The following is a 25,213-nucleotide window of genomic DNA, read 5'->3' as shown; positions in this document are numbered from 1 at the left end:
CCCGGCGCCGTTGACGGCTCCGGCCTCGACGCCGCAAGCGCCCGAGGGACCCGTTCTCGAGTCCCCGTCGACGCCGGTCAACCTCGTCACGCCTCCTCCGCCGGCGTCGACACCGGTACCATCCCCGACGCCGACGTCGACTCCGCTCGACGTCGTACCCCATTTCAGTCCCGCTCCGGGCCCGGCGCCGGTCCGGCGTCGATGGACGCCGAAATCGGCGCCGCTAGAGACACATTATGTCTACCGCCCGGCTCCGTTACTTTCTCCTCTATACCAGGAGTCGGATGATGGGGACAACTGGGAGGGATCCGAGGATCCTATGGCCGCTCAGGCTCAACTGTCCCAGGACTGGGCAGATGAACTGGGGGAGGCCAGTGGCCTGGATACCTCTCCAGACACTGGATTTGTCTCTCCTCCGACTGTGGCTTCGGAGGAGGGCGCTGCTTTCTCTGTGGTGCTGCGCAAGGCGGCCGCAGCCCTTGGGCTCGAGCTGCCTGCCGTGGCTGTGAGGACTAACGTCCTTACTGAGGTGCTTCAGTCTGCAGCAAGCTCCACTGAGCCTCTGCTGCAATTCAATTCAGGCCCTCATTGACGTTCTGCAGGGCACCTGGTCCAAGCCCTCCACAGTTTCTCCTGTGGACCGGAACGTCGCCAGGCGCCACCGCCCTGCTCCGGGCGACCCCAGTTTCCTGTCCCAACACCCTACCCCTGAGAGCCTGGTTATCCAGGCCTCCACCTCCCAATCCTCTTTCCCGACCGCCCCGCCGGACGGGGATTCCAAGAGACTAGAACAGTTTGGCAAGAAGCTGTTCTCTTCCCTTAGTTTGGGCCTGCGGTCTTTGAACACCGCTTGTCTCTTGGACCGTTATTCCCACTCTCTGTGGGATGCGGTGGAGGACGCGCTGCCCCAGTGTCCGGAGGAGGTCCGGACACGACTTACCCAGGCTCTGGCAGATGGGAGGGATGCCGCGCGACATGCTATACGTTGTGGGCTTGACACCACGGACTCGCTGGGTAGGGCCATTTCTACCACAGTGGCGCTTAGACGTCACGCCTGGCTGCGGTCCACGTCATTTTCGGGCGATGTCCAGAGCACTCTCATGGACATGCCCTTTGATGGCACTCGCCTGTTTGGCGAGAAAGCGGACAGTGCGCTCAACCGCTTTAAGGACTCCCGGGCTACGGCCAAGTCCTTGGGCCTCTCGGCCCCGCGGTCGCAATCTTCCGCTTTTCGCCCCTTTCGTGGCCAAGGAAGGGGTGCCTCCTCACGTGCGCCTAGCCACCAGCCGCAGAACCAACCTGCGCGCGGTCGCGGACTTGGTTTCCGCCGAGGCGGTTCTGGAGGACGACGAGGTCAGCCCACATCCACCCCGCCAGCATCCGCCTCAAAGCCTTCCTAGTCCGAGCTTTCAGGCCCATTCCACGCCAGTGGGCGGCAGCGTTCGCCATCACCTGCTCCACTGGCGGTCCATCACATCGGACAGGTGGGTGTTGCAAATCGTCCGAAGGGGCTACTCCCTCCCCTTGGAGACGACCCCTCCAGCCATGCCACCGCAGCACCACCGTATCTCGGGGGATCATTTGAATCTTCTCCACGAGGAAGTTTCGGCCCTCTTGGCCAAGGGGGCCGTCGAGCGCGTTCCGAGCCCAGAAGTAGGTCGTGGTTGTTATTCCCACTACTTTCTGGTTCCCAAGAAGGGCAAAGGGGGCCTACGCCCTATCTTGGACCTCCGGAACGTCAATGCCTTCCTCCGGAAGGAAAGGTTCAAGATGTTGACTTTGGCTCAGGTTCTAGCTGCCCTAGACCCCGGAGACTGGATGGTAGCGTTGGACTTGCAGGACGCATATTTCCACATCCCCGTCCTGCCGGCCCACCGGCGTTACCTGCGGTTCACGGTGGGCCAAGAGCACTTTCAGTTTACCGTGCTCCCCTTCGGCCTCACCAGTGCCCCTCGGGTGTTCACGAAAGTGATGGCAGTGGTCGCAGCTCATCTGCGCAGATCAGGGGTTCCAGTCTTCCCCTATCTCGACGACTGGTTGTTGAAGGCGGGCTCGCCCCAGGCAGTCGTCTCCCACCTCCAGACTACGGCGGATCTCCTGCATTTGCTGGGATTTTCCATCAACGTGCCGAAGTCACACCTGAGTCCCTCTCAGAAGCTCCTCTTCATCGGAGCGGTTTTCGATTCGGCGCAGTTCCGGGTCTATCCACCGGAACAGCGGGTCCGGGATATACAGGCCCTGATTCCCATCTTTCGGCCTCTATCCTGGGTTTCGGTCAGGCTAGTGTTGCGGCTTCTGGGGCTGATGGCCTCCTGCATCCTACTAGTGCATCACGCCAGGCGGCGCATGCGGGCTCTGCAGTGGGACCTGAAGTTTCAGTGGACCCAGCATCACGGCAACCTGTCCGACCATGTCTTGATCTCGGAGGGCACTGCACAGCAGTTGCAGTGGTGGCTCACGGACCGCGATTGGGTCATGGGCAGAAGCCTCTCCCTTCCCCAACCGGAGCATGTCGTATTGACGGATGCGTCCCTCCTGGGATGGGGTGGCCATATGGGAGAGGCGGAGATCAGAGGCCTCTGGTCTCCGGCAGAGTCTCGTCTCCACATCAACCTGTTGGAGTTGAGAGCGATCCGGCTTGGACTGAAAGCCTTCCTTCCCTCTGTCAGGGGAAGTGTCGTGCAGGTGTTCACGGACAACACCACCGCCATGTGGTATTGCAACAAACAGGGCGGGGTGGGGTCGTGGACCCTTTGTCAGGAGGCCCTGAGCCTCTGGACGTGGCTGGAACACCAGGGCGTCACCCTGGTGGTTCAACATCTGGCGGGCTCTCTGAACGCCAGAGCAGACGAACTCAGCCGCCGGTGCATGATGGATCACGAATGGCGTCTGCACTCCGAAGTGGCGCAAGGTCTCTTTCAGCAGTGGGGAGAGCCTTGGTTAGATCTATTCGCCACCGAAGAGAACGCGCAATGTCAGCAGTTCTGCGCGTTGGAATTTCCAAGGCGGCACTCGCTCGGCGACGCTTTTCGTCACGAGTGGAGTTGCGGTCTGTTGTACGCCTTTCCGCCTATACCACTTCTGCCCAGAGTGCTGAAGAAGATCAGGCACGACCGGGCCCAAGTCATCTTGGTGGCTCCGGATTGGGCACGAAGGTACTGGTATCCCGAGCTACTCAGTATGTTGACCGATCCTCCGATACGTCTGCCCCTTCGGGAGGATCTTCTGTCGCAGCTGCAGGGGACGGTCCTCCACCCGAACCTGTCCAGCCTCCACCTCCATGCGTGGAGATTGAGCGGCGGCAGTTGATGCCATTTGACTTTCCTCCTGAAGTCTGTGATATCATTCTGGCAGCCAGGCGTCCCTCCACAAAGACGGTATACGCCTGCCGGTGGAACAAATTTGTGGCATGGTGCACAGCAAAGGTTGTGGATCCCCTTTCCGCCCCTCTTTCTGAGGTTCTCCTCTTTCTTCTTTCTTTGGCCCGGCAGGGCTCTGCCCTGGGCACCCTGAAAGGTTATCTTGCTGCCATCTCTGCCTTCTTACGGCTTCCTGATCAGCCTTCTCTTTTCAAGTCCCCTGTAGTTACACGCTTTCTAAAAGGCATTACTCACACGTTCCCTCCTGTCCCTTTTGTAATGCCTCAGTGGGACTTGAATCTTGTCTTGACATTCCTGATGTGCGCTCCCTTCGAGCCTCTTCACAATTGTCCTCTTCGTCTTCTGACTCTTAAGACTGCTTTTCTGGTAGCCATCACCTCGGCTAGACGGGTGAGTGAGCTCCAGGCTTTATCTTAAAAGCCTTCTTTTCTGTCTGTTCATCCGGACAAGGTTGTCCTTCGGCCTCGTCCCTCCTTTCTTCCGAAAGTGGTGACTCCATTTCATCTTGGGCAGTCTGTCACCTTGCCCACCTTCTTTCCGCATCCTTCCAAAGAGGAAGAGAGTCTCCACCGTCTGGACCCAAAACGTGCGCTCTCCTTTTATTTGGACCGCACTAAGCAGTTCCGGGTGGACGACCAACTTTTCGTTGGATACGTGGGTGCTAAGAAGGGAAAGCTGTGCACAAACGGACCATCTCTCGGTGGGTCGTTTTGTGCATCAAAATTTGTTACTCTTTGGCAAAAAAGGACCCTCCTGTTGGGCTGCGCGCCCATTCTACTCGGGCCACGGCGGCTACTACTGCGTTGGGACGGGGAGTCCCTTTGCAGGACATCTGTCAGGCGGCGACGTGGGCTTCACTACACACGTTTGCCAGGCATTATTGCCTTGACAGCCAAGTCCGGAGGGATGGCTTCTTTGGCCGTTCTGTCCTCCAGGACTTTCTGGTGTGATCTTGGTTCGCAGACCCACCACCGGGGATGGTATTGCTTGGGTATCTATTCTAAGGTGAGGAATCTAACTAACGTGTTTCTTTCAGATGAACAAGTTACTTGCCTTCGGTAACGATGTATCTGTAAGAAACATTAGTTAGTTAGATTCCTCACCGACCCACCCATCCTCCCCGTTCTGCGAACTGACATCTAGGGTTAAGGTTATCCTTTTCAGGCCCCTAGATTTTATTTTTTGGCACCAGTGTCGGTCTTTGCATGGCTCTGCGTTCCTGGCGCGGAAGGCTATGTACAAGAACTGACGTCAGCGCGCGAGGGCGGCGTCTAAGTACTCCGACGACGTCATCCCGGCGCACGACGCCGACGACGGACGCGGAGCCGCAGACGACGCCTAGCGACGCGCAAGGGGTATTGCTGACGAAAAATCTTCCGGATCCAGTCTGACGCCTGGGGATATTCTAAGGTGAGGAATCTAACTAACTAATGTTTCTTACAGATACATCGTTACCGAAGGTAAGTAACTTGTTCTTCAGTGCCAGTAACTACTGTGACAGTGTGTGCTTTTTGGGATCAAAAACGATTTTTGCTTTTGCCAATGTTTGTTACAATAGGGAGGGCCCAGCAGCGCCCACACCAATAAAGTTTTACAAAAACCATACCAAAACAAGTCGCACATTAACAAAACTAAAAAGCTGACCACCAATTTCAGACCAACTGGCTTTGCCAATGTTTTTTTTTTTTTGTTTCCCATAATCTTATTGAAATTGGTTACACTGATTTTCCATTATGAATATTTTTGGGAAATACTAGCATGCATCAACACATTACTAAACGATGCTGCAAAGAAATAGTACCTGACATTTTACAGTAGTTTAGCTAAATATTTTGTTCCTGCTTTAATTTTGTTATGAACATTTCCAAGTGCTGCTGTGCTGTCTGAAAGCGTGTCCATTGCTGGTGTGAAGAAACAACGCTCTGGAAAGAACTCTAAGCGCCTGTACCGTGCAAGCGCTATCTGGCAGCGCATAGGGATTTACTGCTCGCGTTTCCCGCTCCGCGGGAAACACTCGCTGGGTGAGGCAGTCGGCGGCACGAGTGTGAGGAAAACCACATTGCCCACAAGTCAGCGGGGCCAGCTACATCTCGCCGCCACGCCCCCCTCACCTGCCTTCATTATCGCCGGAAGTCCGCTGAGGAGCGGAGCACTTTCCAAGTGCTGCTGTGCTGTCTGAAAGCGTGTCCATTGCTGGTGTGAAGAAACAACGCTCTGGAAAGAACTCTAAGCGCCTGTACCGTGCAAGCGCTATCTGGCAGCGCATAGGGATTTACTGCTCGCGTTTCCCGCTCCGCGGGAAACACTCGCTGGGTGAGGCAGTCGGCGGCACGAGTGTGAGGAAAACCACATTGCCCACAAGTCAGCGGGGCCAGCTACATCTCGCCGCCACGCCCCCCTCACCTGCCTTCATTATCGCTGGAAGACCGCGCATCGCGGGACGCGCGCGGGCGACGCCGGGCTAAGCCCGGGCAAAGGGCGGGCCCTCTGTGGCCCTCAGTGACCGAGGTAGGCTGGGCTGGGCCCGGTCATTTACATTTTCTTACTGCCTCATTGAACTTGTGTCCACTTTCGTAGGTTTGTGAATGATTTGTGTACTGTTATAGCTATACTGTATCTCGGACTTACTTGGCCGGCCAGGGATTGACGTCACTTCAGATTTTTACCAGTTTTACTTATTTATATTTTTGATTAAGTCTATTACTGTGGAAAATAGTGTGGAAAATGTCTAAAACACTACGCTCAGGAAGGGTAGTGGGAGTAAAACCTGGCCGAAAATTAACTACCACCCGCACAAGAAACAAATCAGTGAATAACCCACCGTTGAAAGGTCAATGCCAACTATCTGAACTTTGGGATCTAGCTGGTCTAAAAAAATCCAAACTTGTTACGCCAGAAAGATCAGATACTAAAGCTCTGGAATTTCATTCACCAGCCATCATAGACCCCCAACCGCCTCTGGTACAGCATGGGGCCCCACAATCAATGGTAGGGGGGTCTCTCTTACGGGACTCCACAGAGGGGAAAATGACGACCGTAGGTGATCCAGTGCATATACCACCGATCCCTCAGTCACCTATGAATGATAGGCCGGGGGGTGACTTGTCTGCACTATCTAATGACCTGGAACTTTGGGGATGCTACGTAAGCCCAGCTAAAGTGGAGTCTTTGGAGCAGTTTAAAGCCTCAGGGGGTGCCACCCCATCTGGGTTACTGTTGTATAGTAGCACCCCTTCGTTAAATGGCCATGAAATATCCGACTTGTTAAATATTTCCAGGAGCCCCGACCTTAATCTCTTGGATAATTGCTGCACTGCGGAAGTACGAGAAAAGCCGATCTCTGAGTTCATGATCGCTCTGGAACAACTCCTTGCTTCAATCTTACTGCTTTTGGGGAAATTTGTAGGCAGCTCGGACTGTATTCTTGAATCAGTCACTCAAATTTTAAAGACATTGCTGCAGAAATCGCCTGATATGAGGAAGGCCTCTCCCCCCAAGTCTGAGCATTACTTGTCTGAGGGGAAAACCGGAGATACTAGAGGGGAACTGGATAGGAAGGTTGAATCGCCTACTCTGGAACCTCACAAGGATATGCCTCTTACTGCAGCTCCCAACTGCATCAAAAACACAGTTCTGGAGATAGAGGAGGAGGATAAACCTTTGCCTGGCCCTAAAGCGATCCAGGAGTTGTTTCCTATTTTTGTGCCTGAGTGCGGAAAAGAATCCCTGGACGATAAACCGGAGGTAAAAGAAGAAAGGGGAAAAAATGGTAAACAAAAAATTAATAAAGGTAACAAGAGGAAACCAATTCGAAAATACAGAAAGAAAAAGCAGCGGAGGATTATTTTCCAAAATATTTCAGCGGCAAGGGAGAATGATGAAATCAATGTGGAGCCCTCTTCTACTTCCTTAAAGGTGGACATTGATTTGAACTTAACTACTTTAACCTCTGTAGAGGGGGAAAACGAACAACGTAGTTTGTTTACTCAGGAAGCTACACCGCAAGTAGGGGGCCCTCCCCCATGCTCTCCTTCACGGAGCGCATTAGGAGTGCCAATTTCTTATCCATCTGGGGCTCTTAACCCTTTGGCCCCCCCCTTTGCTGTAACACTAGAGTCGGAAAATTACTGTCCTCCGGCCCGATCTGTAAATATCACTAAGGCCCCGGTGGACGTACGTGTACTAGATTTTGTACCTTTATTTGATACTGACCTTTTGTTAAATAGAGCTTGGCTTCTCAAACGTTTTAGTAAGGTTGAAAGTCTCTACCTTATTCAATCTAGAGACCTAGAACTGGTGTCTCTGTTGGGTGGAAGTAGGGTATTGAGTATACGGGTGAAATTTTATTCGCCTATTATAACAAACTTGATACTAGAACAAGCCGAAAATTTTCAGCGCCTAGGCATTGACATTCTCCCTATCTCCAACCCAGGCAAGCCAAATCTTTTATGTAACCAGGGGTTTGGGGGTGGTGAGCAAAACGGGGTAACCTCTCCCCTTAGAGACCTAAAAATTTGGGTTTCTAGGGGAAAACGCTCAGTTTCGCACGTGAAGCCACTTCCACAAACTGAGAACTCTTCACTCATAGATGATAATAACCGGTGGAATTGGCTCCATAGTGCATTATCAACAAAAACAAAGGATAACCCCAAATTGTTTCACCATCTTTAACACCGCATTAAAAATAATTTCCTGGAATGCGGCTGGATTCCACAGTTGCCCAGAGAAACTTGCTTTTTTATCTTCTCTGGGTGCGGATGTATTGTGCATTCAGGAAACATGGTGCATTGATATGCTAACTCCATCAAAAGATTTTTATGTCCTGGAAGTACCAGCTGCGCCCTCTAAGAAAGGGCATGCCAGGGGGGGGATTGCCTGCTTATTGTCAAATAAATTGCAATGGAGATTCTCCCATTATATTGATCCTAGTAGACTTTTCCACACAATAACTCTAGAAAATCTGTTCCATAATGGTGAAAAATATCCTATGGTAATTTTTAATGTGTATATACCCCCTGAGGAGCGTTTTAATGATAGTTTGCAGCAGGTTCTCCGATATATTGAACAGATAAAAAATTCCCCATCTTCCCCTGTAATTTTGCTTGTAGGTGATCTAAATTGCAAAATTTCAAATGCTAGTCTGAAACTCTTCAGGAATAAAGTTAAGGAAGAGGTTCATTTTATTCCCCAGACGCTTTTCCCTGAGAACTTGGTGACAAATAAAAGAGGGAAGATTTTGTTAAAAGAATTAGCGATTGGGGATGGTATTATTTTAAATGAAGATTTCCATCTGACGTCCCCGCTAATTATACTCATAAATCCCCCTTTGGGTCGTCAATTTTGGACTATGCTATTGCAGACTATGGCCTGTTTCCCCATATTCTGGACCTAAAGATTATACCTACGTCACTCAGCGATCATAGTATATTGTTTTTAACAATGTCTTTAATTTCTTTGAATACGGCGTCTTGGTCGCTTAATGGCAACGAGGCTACCTTCCATGCCTCTTCTGGAAGGTGCTTCTGGAACTTTGCCGCCATTAATGGGGTGCAGGACCTATTGGCCGATACCCTAATGGTAATAAACGAGTGGAATGGTAGCGAATTTGTTTATTTTGAAGAATTTATGCGAAAGATTTTATTGTACGCAAAAAAAACTGTTCCCCCTAGGAAAGGAGAGGTAGTCCCCAATACATTGCGTACCCTGAATAGGGAAATAAATAAACTAGTTCGCGAACAGTATTTAGAAAGGGTTCTGGAACGTGGGAAAGAAATTGCCAGGTCAAAAAGAAAGAGAAGCAGACTCAAGCAAAAAATTAAAAAGGAAAGGGAGGATGAAGTTTGGATTAAACTAAGGGAATCTGCTGTACATGGTAATATTAAAGACTTTTGGGCAATAATTGGGAAGGGATGTGGTACGCGCCATACCCCCACCCCCATTCCTATACCAGAAGAGGTATGGTCCTCTCATATCCGAGAGCTCTATGCAGGGAACGGGACCACAGGTATTGATAATTCCATATATGCTGCCCCTGAAGACCTGGTTTTCCATCCCTCAGAGAAAGAAATCGAGACGGCTATAAAAAAATATGCGGCCCTCTGGGGCCATGGGACCGGATGAGCTTCCTATGACGGTCCTCAAACAAGATCCCTTAAGTTGGAGCAAAATTTTGTACCCCTTGTTTAAGGCGTGCCATCTCTCCAAATTTGTTCCTGCGTCTTGGAGAGGAAGTATTTTGGTCCCTATCTTTAAAAAGGGTATAAGGGATAGCCCTAGTAATTACCGCCTGATTGCACTCCTCGACTCCATCGGAAAGGTCTTTGCGAAATGTCTCCTTAGATCTCTTTCTGATTGGGTCGAGGACGGCAATATTTTGCCGTTTGAACAGACTGGTTTCCGAAGGGAGCATGGCACGCTAGATAACCTGACCGCCCTTCAGGTGATCACAGATAAATATGTCCAGGTGAGAGGAGGAGTGGTATATGCCGCCTTTATTGATTTCTCCACAGCGTTCGATAAAGTAGATCGTGGAACGCTGTGGAGAAAACTGGCGACGCTTGGTGTCCCTACCCCCCTGTTGGAACTGGTGCGGGCTCTGCACACTGAGACCTGGTGCAGGGTCTTAATGGGGGGCGAAAGGGGGCTTTCGGCCAAAATACCATCTCGGAATGCCCTTAAACAAGGCTGCTTATTGGCACCCCTTTTGTTCTCCTTATATACGGCTGACCTCCCTGCTGCCGTGTCTGCCAGTGAGGGGATTGCCCCGATGATTGGAGGGACTCCAATATCCTGCCTGATGTATGCCGATGATGTTCTGATTCTTGACTTGACTCCAATTGGTCTTGCAAATCGGCTACAGGCTCTACAGGCCTTTGCTGGTGAGCATTACATGAAGATTAATATTACCAAAAGTAAAGTGATGTGTATAGCTGGTAAGAAGAAGTGCCGCTCGACAAATTACGGTTGGGCTATTGGAGGGCATAGATTGGAGGTCGTAACTTCCTATACTTTTTTGGGAAAAATAGTTTCGGCCAATATGAGTGAGAAACTCCATATAGAGCACTGCTCCCGCAAAGCTCTTGCCCATGGCAATGGGTTAAAGTCCTTATACCAGGCAACGGGGAAAAGACATTTTTCCAGTCTTCTAGAAGTTTTTAGAGTAAAAATCCCCGCAACTATCTTGTATGGTATTGAATTAATAGAGGTGAAAAACTGGGACTTCTGCCATAAGATTGAGGGGAAACTCTTAAGATCCCTCTCGACTCTAAACAATGCTTGCCCACTAGCCGCCTGTAGGCTTGACTTTGGACTCAGGAGTTCCTGGGTTCAGGGTCTATGCGCCCTAATAAGATGGGTGGCCAGTTTGGCTAGAGCGGGAGATGGCACCCTGCGAGTTCTCCTCAAAAATGAACTTTTGGGCAATTTTAAAGAGTTCTCTAAACTCGTAAGCAACTTTAGAAGGGCTGTAAAGATACTGAAACTTGATGAAAGTGTTCTATTCTCCTACTCCTCCACGCAGTTAAAACATGTCCTCAAGGAGGCTTCGTGGGAGTTTTGTTTCCTCTCCGATAAAAAATCAGTTGGTGATAAAAGGAATGTGGAACCTCTCATCTCCTCCTATAGGTTGAAACAGCCACAACCCTATGCCCTATGGAATCTACCGCATGGGATACGTAGGTTTTGGTTTTTGTTACGCTATGATTTAATTCCACTTAATCTACTGTTATCTAAATGGCATGGCACTTCTGCTTTGTGCAATTTATGTAAACTGAACACCCAGGACTGTATGCATGTATTATTGATTTGTCCTATGTTACGTAATTTGCGCAATCGATGGCTAAAAGTAATTTGTATCCGCCTTAGCATTGTCACTTTAAAGGATTTCCTCCATGCACTTTATTGTCCTCCGAACGAAATGTTCTGTTCTTATATTTTTAACTTTTTTAAAGGATTTTTAGCTATTTATTAATATCCCTGGTGATATTTTGTCTGTCCGGCCTTGTTAGATTGATTTTCTGATGTATAGCTATTGCGGATTGAATTTTGTTTTTAAATGTTTGTATTTTCTGTGTATTTGTTGCTGTGTATTGTATATGTTTATGTGGCCCTCTTGAGAGCCAAAACATAATAAATAAATTTGAATTAAATTTTGAATGAACATTTTATTTTAAAAGCAAAGAATCATCAATCTTGCTTTCAAGCTTCTGCAAGTATTTGTATCAAATCAGAGAGCATTCTGGGAGCATTATACTTAGCCTCATAGTGCTAAACTTTGAAAGTGTGTGTACACATTTTTATACTGGAACCACTGTCAGTAGTGCAGTCAGAGCTTACAACATTTACTTAAGAGTGCTTACCCTAATAATACAGACTTTCAATTAATGAACCATAAATACAAGTTTGAACAGCATTAATACGAGGACAAAAATATTACCTTAACTGCAGACAGTGCCCTTCCCTGATCCATAATGTGGTACTGCAAACTGTCAGTCAAAGGATTTGTGTTGCAGTGGGTTGGGCCTACTTGTCCCAAGGACAAAATACACACAAAAACTTGTTGCCATTCACCCCAAACAATATGTCCTGGGCGTTGGATATTCCATGCCTAGGTACTGCTCGAAAATCTTAGGGATCCAGTTTAACGCCTGGGGACCATTCTAATGAAAGGAATCTTTAGCTAGATAGTCTCTATTCTTGCACCTAAGATGGTGACCCTTTTCCATCTGGGTCAGTCCATTAGCATTCACACCTTCCACTCATCCCATCAAAGAGGAGGAGAGGCTTTATCAGCTTGTCCCCCTTGGGAGAGGCCTGCTATTACATTTGTGAGAAGTTGGCCTGATGTATGATGTCACTAGTTATAGTGTACACCTTATATCAGTCCAAATACCCTTATGGTGATTGGTTGTAAAGTCAACCTTATAGACCAGCTATCCTAGTGGTAGCATGGACAAGAGCAGTCTTAGGCTAAACTCTGAATGGCATGTGAAGCCAGCTGTGATACCATATATAATCCCTTGAATACCAAATGAAAGGACACCACAACAGATATATATATAAAATAAAGTGTATTCTAAGCAAACCCTCAGCACTCTTTATGAGATTAGAGGTAAGTACAACACAGTCTTATTTATGCATACAGTAAGTCACACAGGTAAGTAATACAGTTAGGCCCTAGGGGCCACGCAAACCATATACTAAGTAAGTGGTATAAGGACCACTGTCACGGAAATAGGATAGGCCTAGGGAATCGCTGGGGCTACACTATACTACCAAAGGTTAGGAAGTGGAAGGCCCACGGGATTCGTATGCAGAGTGGAAACACTCACGCGTAATGCGTAAAAGTCACTAGCAATAGTACAGTTTAGAAACAGATAGATTTAGGACACTTCCGGAGTAGCTAAGAAGTTGAGACTTGAAACTTAGACACTAGGATAGTCACTATCCTGATGAGCACCGGAGTACCCAAGTTACCTAGCCCACAGGCTGCGGGTGCATAGGGGTGAAGTTGCGTCGGGTTTCGTCGTCGACTCCTATGGATGCCTGAAGAAAGATGCTGACAGGCAGTCAGTGAAGAGTGTCCGGTGGATCCCAAGGCTGGGATCAAGAAGAGAGGAGACCTGCAAGCAGAAGGGACAGAGTCAAGGTCACTAGCCAGTGACCACGTGGAACCAGGAAGGAACCAGACGATGTCGTGAAGAGTTGCAGGTGAAGGTGAAGCTTGTCGCTGCAGCCAGGAGGACCAGGAAGCGTCGAGGACGACCAGGACCAGGAGGCGAGCTGTCCCACGAAGGCTCTTGCTGTCGGCGGCGTCGAAGTTGGACTAGGACTCACCCAGCCTTGGCAAGCGGAGCCCACGCAGAATGAAGGACTTGCTTCTGGTGCAGACCAGGAAGGTCTGGGGTGCTTCTCTTTTTCAAAGAAGCAGGAGCCAGTCTGGAGGAGCCAAACCAGCGGTGAAGATTACGGGATGTGTCGTCACAAAGGCCACTAGCCAGCGGGCAAGCAACCGGACAGACGCGGCAAGCAGGAAAATGCTGAAGGGCCCCACGCAGGACTCGTGGAGTGTGGGGGGCTGATCTTCGGTGCAGATGGTGCTTGGGGGTGGGGCTTCTCAATCCCCGGTGCACAACTTCGAGGGTGCCTCAGAAGCTGCGCTTGAAGATACTAGCCACTTTTCCCAGGTAGCCGGTCCCACGTCGCTCGTCGCCTCCACGGATCTCAGCTCTGCTGTGGATGTGGATCAGGGTCGGAGAAGTCTGGAAGTCAAGGCTCTGGTCGGGCTCTGCAGTCGGTTCCTCGTAGAACGTGGGCAAAGCAAAGGGTAGTCTCTTGATGGTGCCTGTTTGCACAGGGTAGCCACTCCTTGGCCACAAGGGAGATTCTTCAGTCTTCTTCTTTCGTCGAAGGTCCAGAGTTTCTGTTCAAGATTGCAGGTTCAGGATAATCTAAAGTCTTGAGGCCCAACTCCCACTCTTATACTAATCTGGGGGGCTGGGATACCTGCTAGGTCACGCCTTATGGGTGGGACCTGGGAGGGGGTGGTTACACCCACTTCCCTTTGTCCAGTTTCGCGCCAGAGCTGGGGCTGGAGTGCCCCAGCGCCGGTTTGAACTGGACTATGCAAGGAACACCTTGTGTGCCCCAGGCATGTCTCATTCCTTTCAGCCCACCCTGCCCCAATACACTAAAGGCTGTCTGGGGAGGTGCTAGCACCTCCCCAAGCAGGAAACCTATTGTCCAGGCCTCCCTGGCTGGGATCACTCCCAGCTGCAGGAGGTCAGACTTGTGTCGTGGCAGCAGCATCCATTTTGTGATGCTGAGGCTTTGGTCAGAGGCTAACAGTGAAGTATGATTTTAACATGTCTTTCCCTCTAGAAGGGGGGAATAATATCCTCATGTCCAGAAATGGTATGGGGGTATTATTCCACAGTGTTAGACACCTTACACGACATGTTTCGATAAAGCCAAACCATAGTTACCATAACCGTCTAAGATTATAAGGCACTTTAAGAGTATATGGTAGGCTATATCATAGAACAGCTATAAGGACTTGGTTCCGAAAGCTGCAGACAGGCTCAGCTCATGCTAGAGCACCATCTCACATGTTACCAAGCACTCTGCCTCCAGGATTGTTAAGGCCTGCCATAGGAGTGACTGATAGGTACACATGTGTCTATATGTAAGTTAGGTATAGGAATACTACACCTAAGCAAGGGGTGATTACACGACCTTGCCCCAGCTGAGTGATCAGCCAGTTGTGTCAAAATGGAAGGCCAGGCCAGGGGTGGCATAATACATGCTGCAGCCCCTGGTAGGCCTAGGGTACACCTATGCCCTGGGTACCTAGGGTACACTGTACAGGGGCCAATAAGGTGATCCTATCCAAATGGGTTATGCACCTAAAGTACATAGTATTAATTTAGAGAGAGAACAGCAGGGCTGTGGGTCTGATTAGCAGGCCCACAGCCACATCTAAGTCGAAAACCAGTAAAGCAAAAGCAAAAAGTGGGGGTGAACATAGAAAGCAGACCCTACTCTCCTACAACATTGACTAATCGAGGGAGTTTAGGTTTGACAACCAGCACTTCGGTGAATAAGCAAGCAACAAAAGTCCAAGAAAGTCCAGAAGAGGACTTTATTCCTTTGGATCGTCCTGTGCATTAAGATATGTAATTCTCCTCAGAAAGAACTAGCAGAAGGAATCCATGCTCATTCCAGAGAGCAAAATCTTCAACTTAAGCACTTACTGGTACTGTTCCCTTGGCTGAGATTGGTTGCACAACGACAGGGACTTCCCTTCACACAGTTTTACCCAAGCACTATTTCTTAGAATCAGAAGTGAAAAAAGATGGCCATGTTGCTTGTTCCGTGCTACAAAATGTCCTTGTCGGACCATTTCTTTAGACCCATCACCTAGCAGAAGATACTCTAATATGTCTACTCAGAAATTGAGAAGTCTGCAGTAGAAGTAGCCATCAGAAGAAAAAGTTACTTAACGTCTGTCACAGTCTTTATGGAAAATACTATCCTTGTGAATAAAAGGTTTCTTACGTTCCATAATAATCTGTGATGGGATCTTCACCATTTATACGCACCTCCCATTCTGATGGGTAGTCAGCAACCACTGATCTTAATAAGTTTCCAAGTGAGCTTGTTACAAATCTGAATTGCCCCCAGGCGTCAGACTGGATCCGGGACGTTTTTTAATCAGCAGTACCTCTGCTTGTCAGAAGGTGGCGTCGGTCGGCTCCGCGTCCTTCATTGGCGTCGTGGTCGCCTGGGATGACGTCGCGGCAGCTACTTAGATGCCGCCCTCGCGCCCTGTCAGTTCTTTCTTTTTCCGTGCCAGCCAGCGCCGATCAGGGAAGAGCTGTACCTCCAGTCACATTTTGACTGACTTTTTTCTCGAGTCTTCGACACCTAAGGTGCACGAGGGATGCCCGCCTTCAAGCCGTGTGGTTCCTGTCATCGGATGATGTTGGTGACGGATCCGCACCTCGTGTGTCTCTTTTGCCTGGAGCACGACCACAACCTCAAGTCGTGCTCCGACTGCCGGTTGATGGCGCCAAAGGCTTTGCGGGAGCGGTCCCGAAAAATGCTTGAGCACCGGCAGTCAGCTCCACGCCTTTCAAGGTCCCGGTTGCGAGGGAGGTCGAGGGACCGATCGCGGAGCCACCACCATTTGTCCAAGTCTTCGAAGTCTTCGCACTCGGGGTCGGGTAAGTCGAAGCATAAGAAGAAGTCGAAGAAGCATTGTCGCTTTTCGACTGGTTGGTCGGCCGACCCGACAAGGGACGCGGGTGGTGCCCCTCCTGCGGCTCCGCGTGCGGAGCCAGATGGTGTCGACTTAGCGTATCCCTCCCTTTCTGGGACCCGGAGCGACTCCCGCCCAGCTTCGTACGTTCTACGAGGCAATGCATGCCATCTTTGGGCGGCCCAAACCCGCCGGCGCGCCTTCAGGCACTGCAGACTCGATTGGGAGGCCTAGGCCTTCTCCGCCAACAGCTCCAGCACCGCAGGCCCCCCTTGGATCCAAGCCTGGACCCGGATCAGCGCCGGTTGACCTGATTACGCCTCCACCGGCACCGCTTCCTCCTTCACCACTACCGCGTTCGAGTTCAGTCAGCTCCCCGGCTGGCGTTGACACCATCCCCAATCCCGACGTGGTCCCGGAGCCAGACCGGCGTCGCCCGATACACGATCCGGCACCGAGTGGGGTTTCTGTGCCCCTGTTAACTTCAGGAGTTAACAGGGGCACAGAAACCCTACTCGGCGCCGGATCGTGTATCGGGCGAAGCCGGTCTGGCTCGACCGGTGTCGACCGGAATGGCACCCAGAGGATGGGGAGGAGGACAGTTAACAGGACTGGAGAGAGGAACTGGGGGATGCCAGTGGTTTGGACACCTCCCCTGACCTTGGCATGTTGTCTCCTCCTACCATGGCTACGAGGGCGCGTCATATGCAATGGTGTTGCGTAGGGCGGCCGAGGCTCTCAACCTCGAGCTTCCTACGGTGGTGGTCAGGACTAACCTCCTGACAGAAGCGCTTCAATTGGCTGCGAGCTCTTCGGAGCCCTTGCTGCCATTTAATGAGGCCCTCACCGATGTCCTTTTGGGCACGTGGACCAGGCCCAACACGAGGGCTCCCATGGACAGGATGATTGCCCGACGCCACCACCCTGCTCCGGGTGACCCCACTTTCCTCTCCCAACACCCCACCCCAGAGAGCTTGGTAATCCAAGCCTCCATTTCCAAAAGCGAATTCCCTACTGCTCCACTGGAAAGGGGATCCAAAAAGCTGGACCATCTTGGAAAGAAAGCGTTCTCTTCCGTCAGCTTAGGACTTCGGTCGGTAAACGCTGCATGTCTCTAGGGCCGTTATTCCCACTGGGTATGGGATACGGTTGCGCAGGTGCTGCCTCAGTGTCCGGAGGAGGCCCAGGCAGTGCTCTCCCAGGCTGTCGCCGCCAGGAGGGATGCGGCGGAGTTTACCATCCGTTGTGGGCTGCACACCGCCGAGACTCTGGGCAGGACCATTTCAACATCAGTAGCACTTTGTCGCTATGCCTGGATGAGGTGGACTGGCTTTTCAGGGGATGTCCAGAACACCTTGATGGACATGCCCTTTGATGGCCGTTGCCTTTTTGGCGACAAAGCAGACAATGCTCTTGAGCGTTTCAAGTACTCACCGGCTACGGCCAAGTCCTTGGGCCTCTCCACCCGCCCTGCGCAGTCTGCTTTTCGCCCCTTTCGTGGCTACGGAAGGGGTCCCCCGCTACGTCCTGCCCAGAGCCACAGGCCGTAGCAAGTTGCCCAATCTTCGCGCGGCCGGGAACGTTTGAACAACCGTCGTGCTTCCGGGGGCCAGCGGGCGGGCCAGTCCACCAACCAACCCCACACCCCCTGCAGCAGCCTCCAAGCCCTCCTAGTCTGAGCTTTCAGGCCCATCAAATTCCAGTGGCCGGCAGGATTCGCCATCACCTCCCCCACTGGCACACCATCACGTCGGACAGGTGGGTTTTGCAAATAGTCCGAAGGGACTACTCCCTCCCCTTCAAGACTACCCCTTCAGCCATGCCACCGAGATACCACCGCATGTCGGAGGATCATCTGTCTCTTCTCCAGCAAGAAGTTACGGCTTTCTTGGCCAAGGGAGCCATTGAGCACATTCCTGTCCCAGAAGTAGGTTGTGATTGTTACTCCCACTACTTTCTGGTCCCCAAGAAAGACAAGGGCCTGCGTCCTATCTTGGATCTTACGGACGTCAACCGCTTTCTCCAGAAGGAGAAGTTCAAGACGTTGACGCTTTCTCAGGTCTTGTCTTCCCTCGACCCAGAAGACTGCATGGTAGCGTTGGACTTGCAGGATGCTTATTTTCACATCCTCGTCCTGCCGGCCCACCGGCCTTACCTCAATTATTTAATGTGCGCTCCCTATGAGCCGCTTCACAACTGTCCTTTAAGGCTCTTAACTCTCATAAAACGGTGTTCCTGGTGGCCATTGTGAGAAGTTGGCCTGATGTATGATGTCACTAATTCTAGTGTACACCTTGTATCAGTCCAAACAACCCTTATGGTGATTGGTTGTAAAGTCAACCTTATAGACCAGCTATCCTAGTGGTAGCATGGACAAGAGCAGTCTTAGGCTAAACTCTGTATGGCATGTGAAGCCAGCTGTTATACCACTTGTAATTCCTTGAATACCAAATGAAAGGACACCACAACAGATATATATAAAAATAGAATGTATTTATTCTAGTCAAACCCTCAGCACTCTTTATGAGATTCGAGGTAAGTACAACACAGTCTTATTTAAGCATACATTAAGTCACACAGGTAAGTAATACAGTTAGGCCCTAGGGGCCACGCAAACCATATACTAAGTAAGTGGTATAAGAACCACTGTCAAGAACACAGGATAGGCCTAGGGAATCGCTGGGGCTACACTATACTACCAAAGGTTAGGAAGTGGGAGGCCCACGGGATTCAGGTGCAGAGTGGAAACACTCACGCGTAATGCGTAAAAGTCGATAGAATTACTAACAGTTAGAAATTAACAGTTTTAGGACACTTCTGGGATAGCTAGAAAGTCGAGACTAGGAAACTAGACCCTAGGATAGTCAATACCCTTGTGAGCACCGAAGTACTCAAGTTACCTAGCCCACGGGCTGCGGGTGCATAGGTGTGAACTTGCGTCGGGTTTCGTCGTTGACTTCTATGGATGCCTGAAGGAAAGTTGCTGACAGGCAGTCAGTGAAGAGTGTCCGGTGGATCCCAAGGATGGAATCAAGAAGGAAGGATACCTGCAAGCAGAAGGGACAGAGTCTAGGTCACCAGCCAGGAGCCGGGAAGGAACCAGGCGATGTCGTGAAGATGCAGGTGAAGAGGTGAAGCTTGTCGCAGCAGCCACGGGGACCAGGAGACGTCGAGGACGACCAGGAGGTGAGCTGTCCCACGAAGGCTCTTGCTGTCGGCGGCGTCGATGTCGAGTTAGGACCCAACAAGCCTTGGCAAGCAGAACCCACGCAGGATGGAGGACTTGCTTCTAGTGCAGACCAGGAAGGTCTGGGGTGCTTCTCTTTCACAGAGGAGCGGGTGCCAGTCTGGAGGAGCCGGACCAGCAAGGTGAAATCAAAGGTTCGTCGTCGCAGAGGTCACTAGCCAACGGGCCAGCAACTGGACAACACGTCGAGCAACTCAGGTGCAGAAGGGCCCCACGCAGAACACGTGAAGTGTGGGGAGCTGATCTTTGTTACAGATGGTGCTCGGGATTGGGGCTTCTCAATTCCCCAAGCACAGCCTCGAGGCAGCCTCGGAAGTCGCGCTAGTCAGTTACTAGCCACCTTTCCCAAGTCTCCGGTCCCACGTCCCTCATCGCCTCCACGGGTCTTAGCTTCGCTGGAGATGTGGATCTGGTTCAGAGGTGTCTGGAAGTCTCGGCGCTGGTCAGTCTCTGCAGTCGTCCCTCGTAGGAACAGTCGCAAAGCAAGCAGCGGTCGCTGGATGGTGCCTGGTTGCCCAGGGTGGTCACTCCTTGGCCACAAGGGAGATTTCTTTAGTCTTCTTCCTGAGGTCGAATGTCGAAGGTCCAGAGTTTCTGTTCAAGTTGCAGATTCAGGTTAATCTAATTTAGCAGGGCTCAGCTAGCTACTGATATACTGGGCTAGTGGGCTGGGCTACCTGCAAGGTCCCTCCTATGGGTGGGACCAGGAAGGGGAGTGGCTACACCCCCTTTCCTTTGTCCAGTTTCGCGCTAGAGCTGGGGCTGGAGTGCCCCAGCGCCGGTTTGAACTGGACTATGCATGGGACACCTTGTGTGCCCCAGGCAGTGTCTAGTTTCTTTCATCCCTCCCTGCCCCAATACACTAAGGCCTGTCTGGGGTGGTGCTAGCACCTCCCAAGGCAGGAAACCTATTGTCCAAGCCTCCCTCGCTGGAAGGTCTCCCAGCAGCAGGAGGTCAGACTTGTGTCTGTGGCAGCAGCATCCATTTTGTGATGCTGGGGCTCTGGTTAACTTTAACCGGGTAAGTAAGTTTCAACATGTCTTCTCCCTCTAGGAGGGAGGAATAATATTCTCATTGCCAGAAATGGTATGGGGGTATTATTCCACAGTGTTAGACACCTTACACGACATGTTTTGATAAAGCCAAACCATAGTTACCATAACCGTTTAAGATTATAAGGTACTTTAAGAGTATATGGTAGGCTATATCATAGAACAGCTATAAGGACATGGTTCCGAAAGCTGCAGACAGGCTCAGCTCATGCTAGAGCACCATCTCACATGTTACCAAGCACTCGGTAACATAGGAGTGGCTGATAGGTACACATGTGTCTATATATATATGGTAGGTATAGGAATACTACACCTAAGCAAGGGGTGGTTACACAACCTTGCCCCAGCTGAATGATCAGCCAGTTGTGTCATAATGGAAGGCCAGGCCAGGGTGGCACAATACATGCTGCAGCCCCTGGTAGGCCTAGGGTACACCTATGCCCTGGGTACCTAGGGTACACTATACAGGGGCCAATAAGGTGATCCCTATCAATTGGGTTATGCACCTAAAGTACATAGTGTGAATTTAGAGAGAGAACAGCTGGGCTGTGGGTCTGATTAGCAGGCCCACAGCCAAATCTAAGTCGAAAACCAGTGAAGCAAAAGCAAAAAGTGGGGGTGAACATAGAAAGCAGACCCTACTCTCCTACAGCCATCACATCTGCCAGACGAGTGAGTGAGCTCCAGGCACTTTCTTCTAAGCCTCCTTTTCTCTCTGTACATACGGACAACGTTGTCCTTAGGACTCGTCCATCCTTCCTGCCCAAGGTTGTCACTGCCTTCCACATCGGGCAGACTATCACTTTACCCACCTTCTTTCCGCCTCCGCATCCTTCGAAAGAGGAAGAGAGGCTCCACCGTCTGGAACCAAAACGTGCGCTTTCTTTCTATCTGGATTGCACAAAACAGTTCCGGGTGGATGACCAACTCTTTGTTGGCTACGTGGGTGCCAAGAAAGGTCGGGCTGTACACAAGCGAACCATTTCTCGATGCGTCGTTTTGTGTATAAAAGCATGCTATTCTCTGGCTAAAAAGGAGCCTCCAGTGGGGCTATGCGCCCATTCTACCAAGGCGACGGCAGCCACTGCTGCCTTGAGAAGAGACGTTCCTCTGAATGACATCTGTCAGGCAGCTACGTGGGCATCGCTGCACATGTTTACGAAACACTACTGCCTGGACAGCCAAGTCCGGAGAGACGGCATCTTTGGCAGTTCTGTTCTGCAGGATTTTCTGCTGGGATCTTGGTTCGCAGACCCACCACCGGGGTTGGTATTGCTGGGGTATCTACTCTAAGGTAAGGAATCTAGAACTAACGTGTTTCGTTCAGATGAACAAGTCACTTACCTTCGGTAACAATATATCTGTAAGAAATATTAGTTAGTTATAGATTCCTTACCGCCCCACGCATCCTCCCTGTTCTGCGAACTGATTTTTAGGGTTTAGGACATCCTTTCAGGGCCCTAGTTTTGTGCACCAGTGGTCAGTATGGCTCTGCATTTCTGGTGCGGAAAGTAGTGTACAGAACTGACGTCAGCACGCGAGGGCAGCGTCTAAGTAGCTGCCACAACGTCATCCTCGCGCCAACAACAGACGCGGAGCCGACCGACGCCACTTACTAGGGTAATTCTAATGTAAGGAATCTATATCTAACTAATGTTTCTTACAGATATCTCGTTACCGAAGGTAAGTAACTTGTTTGTTTTTCTGCCAATAAGGCCTACAAAAATGGACTAGGAAGTGACTTTGGTGCACTGGGGTCGTTTTATTTGTCAAACCTGCTCCGCTACTGAAGCTGAGATGGAGCCAGCGCTACCTACTGATGGAAGAGCATTACAGGAAAAGTTTCCAGATCCAGTCTGACGTGTGGTGATGTTCAGGAGGTGAGGATTTTGCAGGGAGATTACAAGGAGAAAAATAATTACCGAAGGTGAGTAACTTTTTCTTTACTTTTCACAAATGTTTTCATTAAACACTACAACCTGATGATGGGGGATATTTCAAATGTGTGAATCTGTGAAGGATACCAGCACAATAGAGCTGTAGTGCTGGTGAGCAACAGATTTCTTACCATAGAAGAGAAATAATGCTAGATGTCATTTTTCCTGTGTTTGCCTTTTAAGTGCCATGGCCAATCATGCAGGCCCGAAACTTCCTGTAATTGTGAAGAATCTCATCCCTGCTGTTAGTAGCCTCAACGAATGTCAGAGGATCACTGCCACTGCTTTCTTTGCTGAGGTAAGAGTATAAGTCGATGTAAAACTTTTTTTAGCCATGCTCATATAACACCTCACATTTGAACCGGTTCTCTGCTCTTTAAATTCCTCTGTTGTCTATCCCATTCGATTTTGATATTCAATATTGTTGCAAGTATCATTCCTTCAGCTTTTCAAACAGACACTACTTGTTGCTTTATCCCTTGCAGTGTTAGCCATGTCCTTTGTTACATTATAGAGCATTCTGAGGTCATGTGTATAGTACCCTATTCCATCTGTGTACTCCATTAGCTTAAGCGTCACCAAATACTGCCTCCCATCAGTAACGATCTACATACTAGGAAATGTTTTCATAATAATGGTAAATTGATGCAGGGTTTTGAACAAGAACATAATGAAAATAGATATCTGTGGGACGCTGGTTCTCTATATATTGTACTAAAACAAAGTACATTATGCCGAGTGTCCAGTGGGTCCCCAATTGGTTTACAGAGGCTAAAGTAGATAATACTGTAGGACCCTAGCTTAGTATATGGTGCACACTTATTCAAGCGGTGCACCTTGCACTATTCCAGGCAAAGCTTATGGTGGTTTTAGTGGTCTTTGATAACCATACAAAGTGGTAGCTGTGGAGAGCAGTCTTATGGCTTATCTTGAAGGAGTGTTAAGCAGCTTGGTTTAGCAGTTTAATCTGTAGTGCAAGTGAAATGAAAAAGAACCACACAGTGTTCTATTTTTTACACAACACTCACTAACACACTGGAATATCTCCTACCCTGAGTTATCAACACAATACATAGGAATAGTTCAAAACCAATCAGAACAAAATCACAGCACAAAATGAAGGGGAAGACCAAACCATATACTAAGAAAGTGGAATGCTGAGGACGGGACTTGGACCAGAAGACCCAGAGGAGCCGGGGACACAAGGAACCCTCCCCCCAGGTAAGTACCCACCAATGCCACGGACGCTGTGTGCAGAAGCGAAACACAGCTGCATGTCCAATAGAAGTCAATGGGAAAGTTCTGTTGTACTTTTAGTGAAGAACCCTTCCCGGAGGACCCACAAAGAAACCCTTTGGAGCCACTCCTCCGGTGGATGCCCCAGGAACCAGGTTACCTACACCAGGTAAGCCGGGTACATGGGGTGAAGTGACGTTGGAACCTGCCGTAGACTGCAACGGAAGGCTTAGATGAATATGCCTCTGGAGAAGATTTCAAAGGGGACCGGTGGAATTCAAGGGTGGATTCTGGGAGTGATAAACCAGCAAGCAGAGGGGACAGAGTCTATGCCACTTGCTGGTGCCCAATAGGCACGGAATCACAGTGCCCACTGATGTCAGGAGGTTTGGTAGAGTCAGCAGTGACCATGTTGCTGCAGCTGTGAGGACTAGGCGATGCTGAGGAAGACCAGGAACCATGTACAAGCTGTCTTGTGTCGGTGACTAGGTGGTCGGTGTCTGGCAGGAGCACCAACAACCCTTGGTAGCTCCAACTGGCGTGTAAGAAGAAAAAAGAGCAACATTGGGACCAGCAAGGTCCAAGGGACTCACCCACAGTAAGAGAGTCAGAGCAGGCACCGAGCAAGCAGGGGAACCCACTGAAGCAGTAGAAGACCCTCAGGAGGACCCAAAGGCCAGAGCCACAGGAGAACCTCGAGCGGCTCACCAATGACGAAGGCCCACGGTGCAGAGGATGTGGTGAGGATCCTGATCTTGGAGGGTAGAGATGCTGGAGGCTGGAGCTTCTTGTAGCCTGAAGATCTCTGGAGTGCAGAGCCGACAACAGATCAAACAAGTCAATGCGGTGCACAGGAATTTGGTCCCAGAGGTTCCGCCAAGGGATACTGGCCTCTAACCTGCAGAGAGGACAGGTCAGGCCTAGAGGGAGTTGCAGAACCACCACCTGTGTTGCTGAACCTCGGGAAATCCATAGGACAACAAGACCAGCAGAACGGTCAGCTATGTCCCGGTGCCTGCAGATGCAGGGGAGGTACTCCTTCACTCCAAGGGATATTTCTTCGGGTGTCCTTCATGCCCACATGTCTGTTGAAGAACCTAGATGAAGCACAGATACAGACAACGAAAAAGACTTGAACAACAACGAGACCAGGAGCAGAAGAAGTCTACCTTGGTGCAGTTTCGGCTCCAATCGAAGTCCAAGTGTCCAGACGGTTGAAGAGGGACGTAGTTTCAGGTTTGAGTCTTGTCTCACGACGGATCTAAGGACCCACCCATAGGTAAGCCATTAAGTAAGCTAAGGAAAAGGTTGGAACAACTCGGGGTCCCTCACAGAGGGGGGGCTGGACAGAGGGGAGTATACTCCTATATCCTTTGTCCAGTTTTGCGCCAGAGCAGGAGCCAAGGGCTCCCTGAACTGGCTCAAACTGAAGCACGCAACGAGGGCACCAAATGTGCCTTTCAAAGCAGTCTGGTCACACTTGCAAGCTCCCCCAGCCCAATACACTAAGCTCTGTCTTGGAGGTGGTCACACCTCCTTGTGATAGGAAACCTATTCTACCTTCCTCCTTTTTGAGCTCAGCAGCAGGAGGGCACAATTGTGT

General features: G+C 50.3%; 1 protein-coding gene across 2 annotated transcripts in view; it reads left to right on the top strand.

Moving 5' to 3' along the window:
• Positions 1-25,213, top strand: part of MROH1 (maestro heat like repeat family member 1) — a 2,508,022-nt gene that overhangs the window by 2,053,636 nt on the left and 429,173 nt on the right. For both annotated transcript variants that reach the window (XM_085604508.1, XM_085604507.1), the window contains one exon: positions 22,558-22,672. In XM_085604508.1, coding sequence (XP_085460634.1) covers positions 22,558-22,672 — 115 coding nt within the window. The remainder of the gene's footprint in view (positions 1-22,557; positions 22,673-25,213) is intronic.

This window comes from Triturus cristatus, chromosome 5_1, assembly GCF_964204655.1.
Source record: "Triturus cristatus chromosome 5_1, aTriCri1.1, whole genome shotgun sequence".
In the NCBI taxonomy this organism is placed as follows: Eukaryota; Metazoa; Chordata; class Amphibia; order Caudata; family Salamandridae; genus Triturus; species Triturus cristatus.
This window is presented reverse-complemented; position numbering and strand designations above follow the sequence as displayed.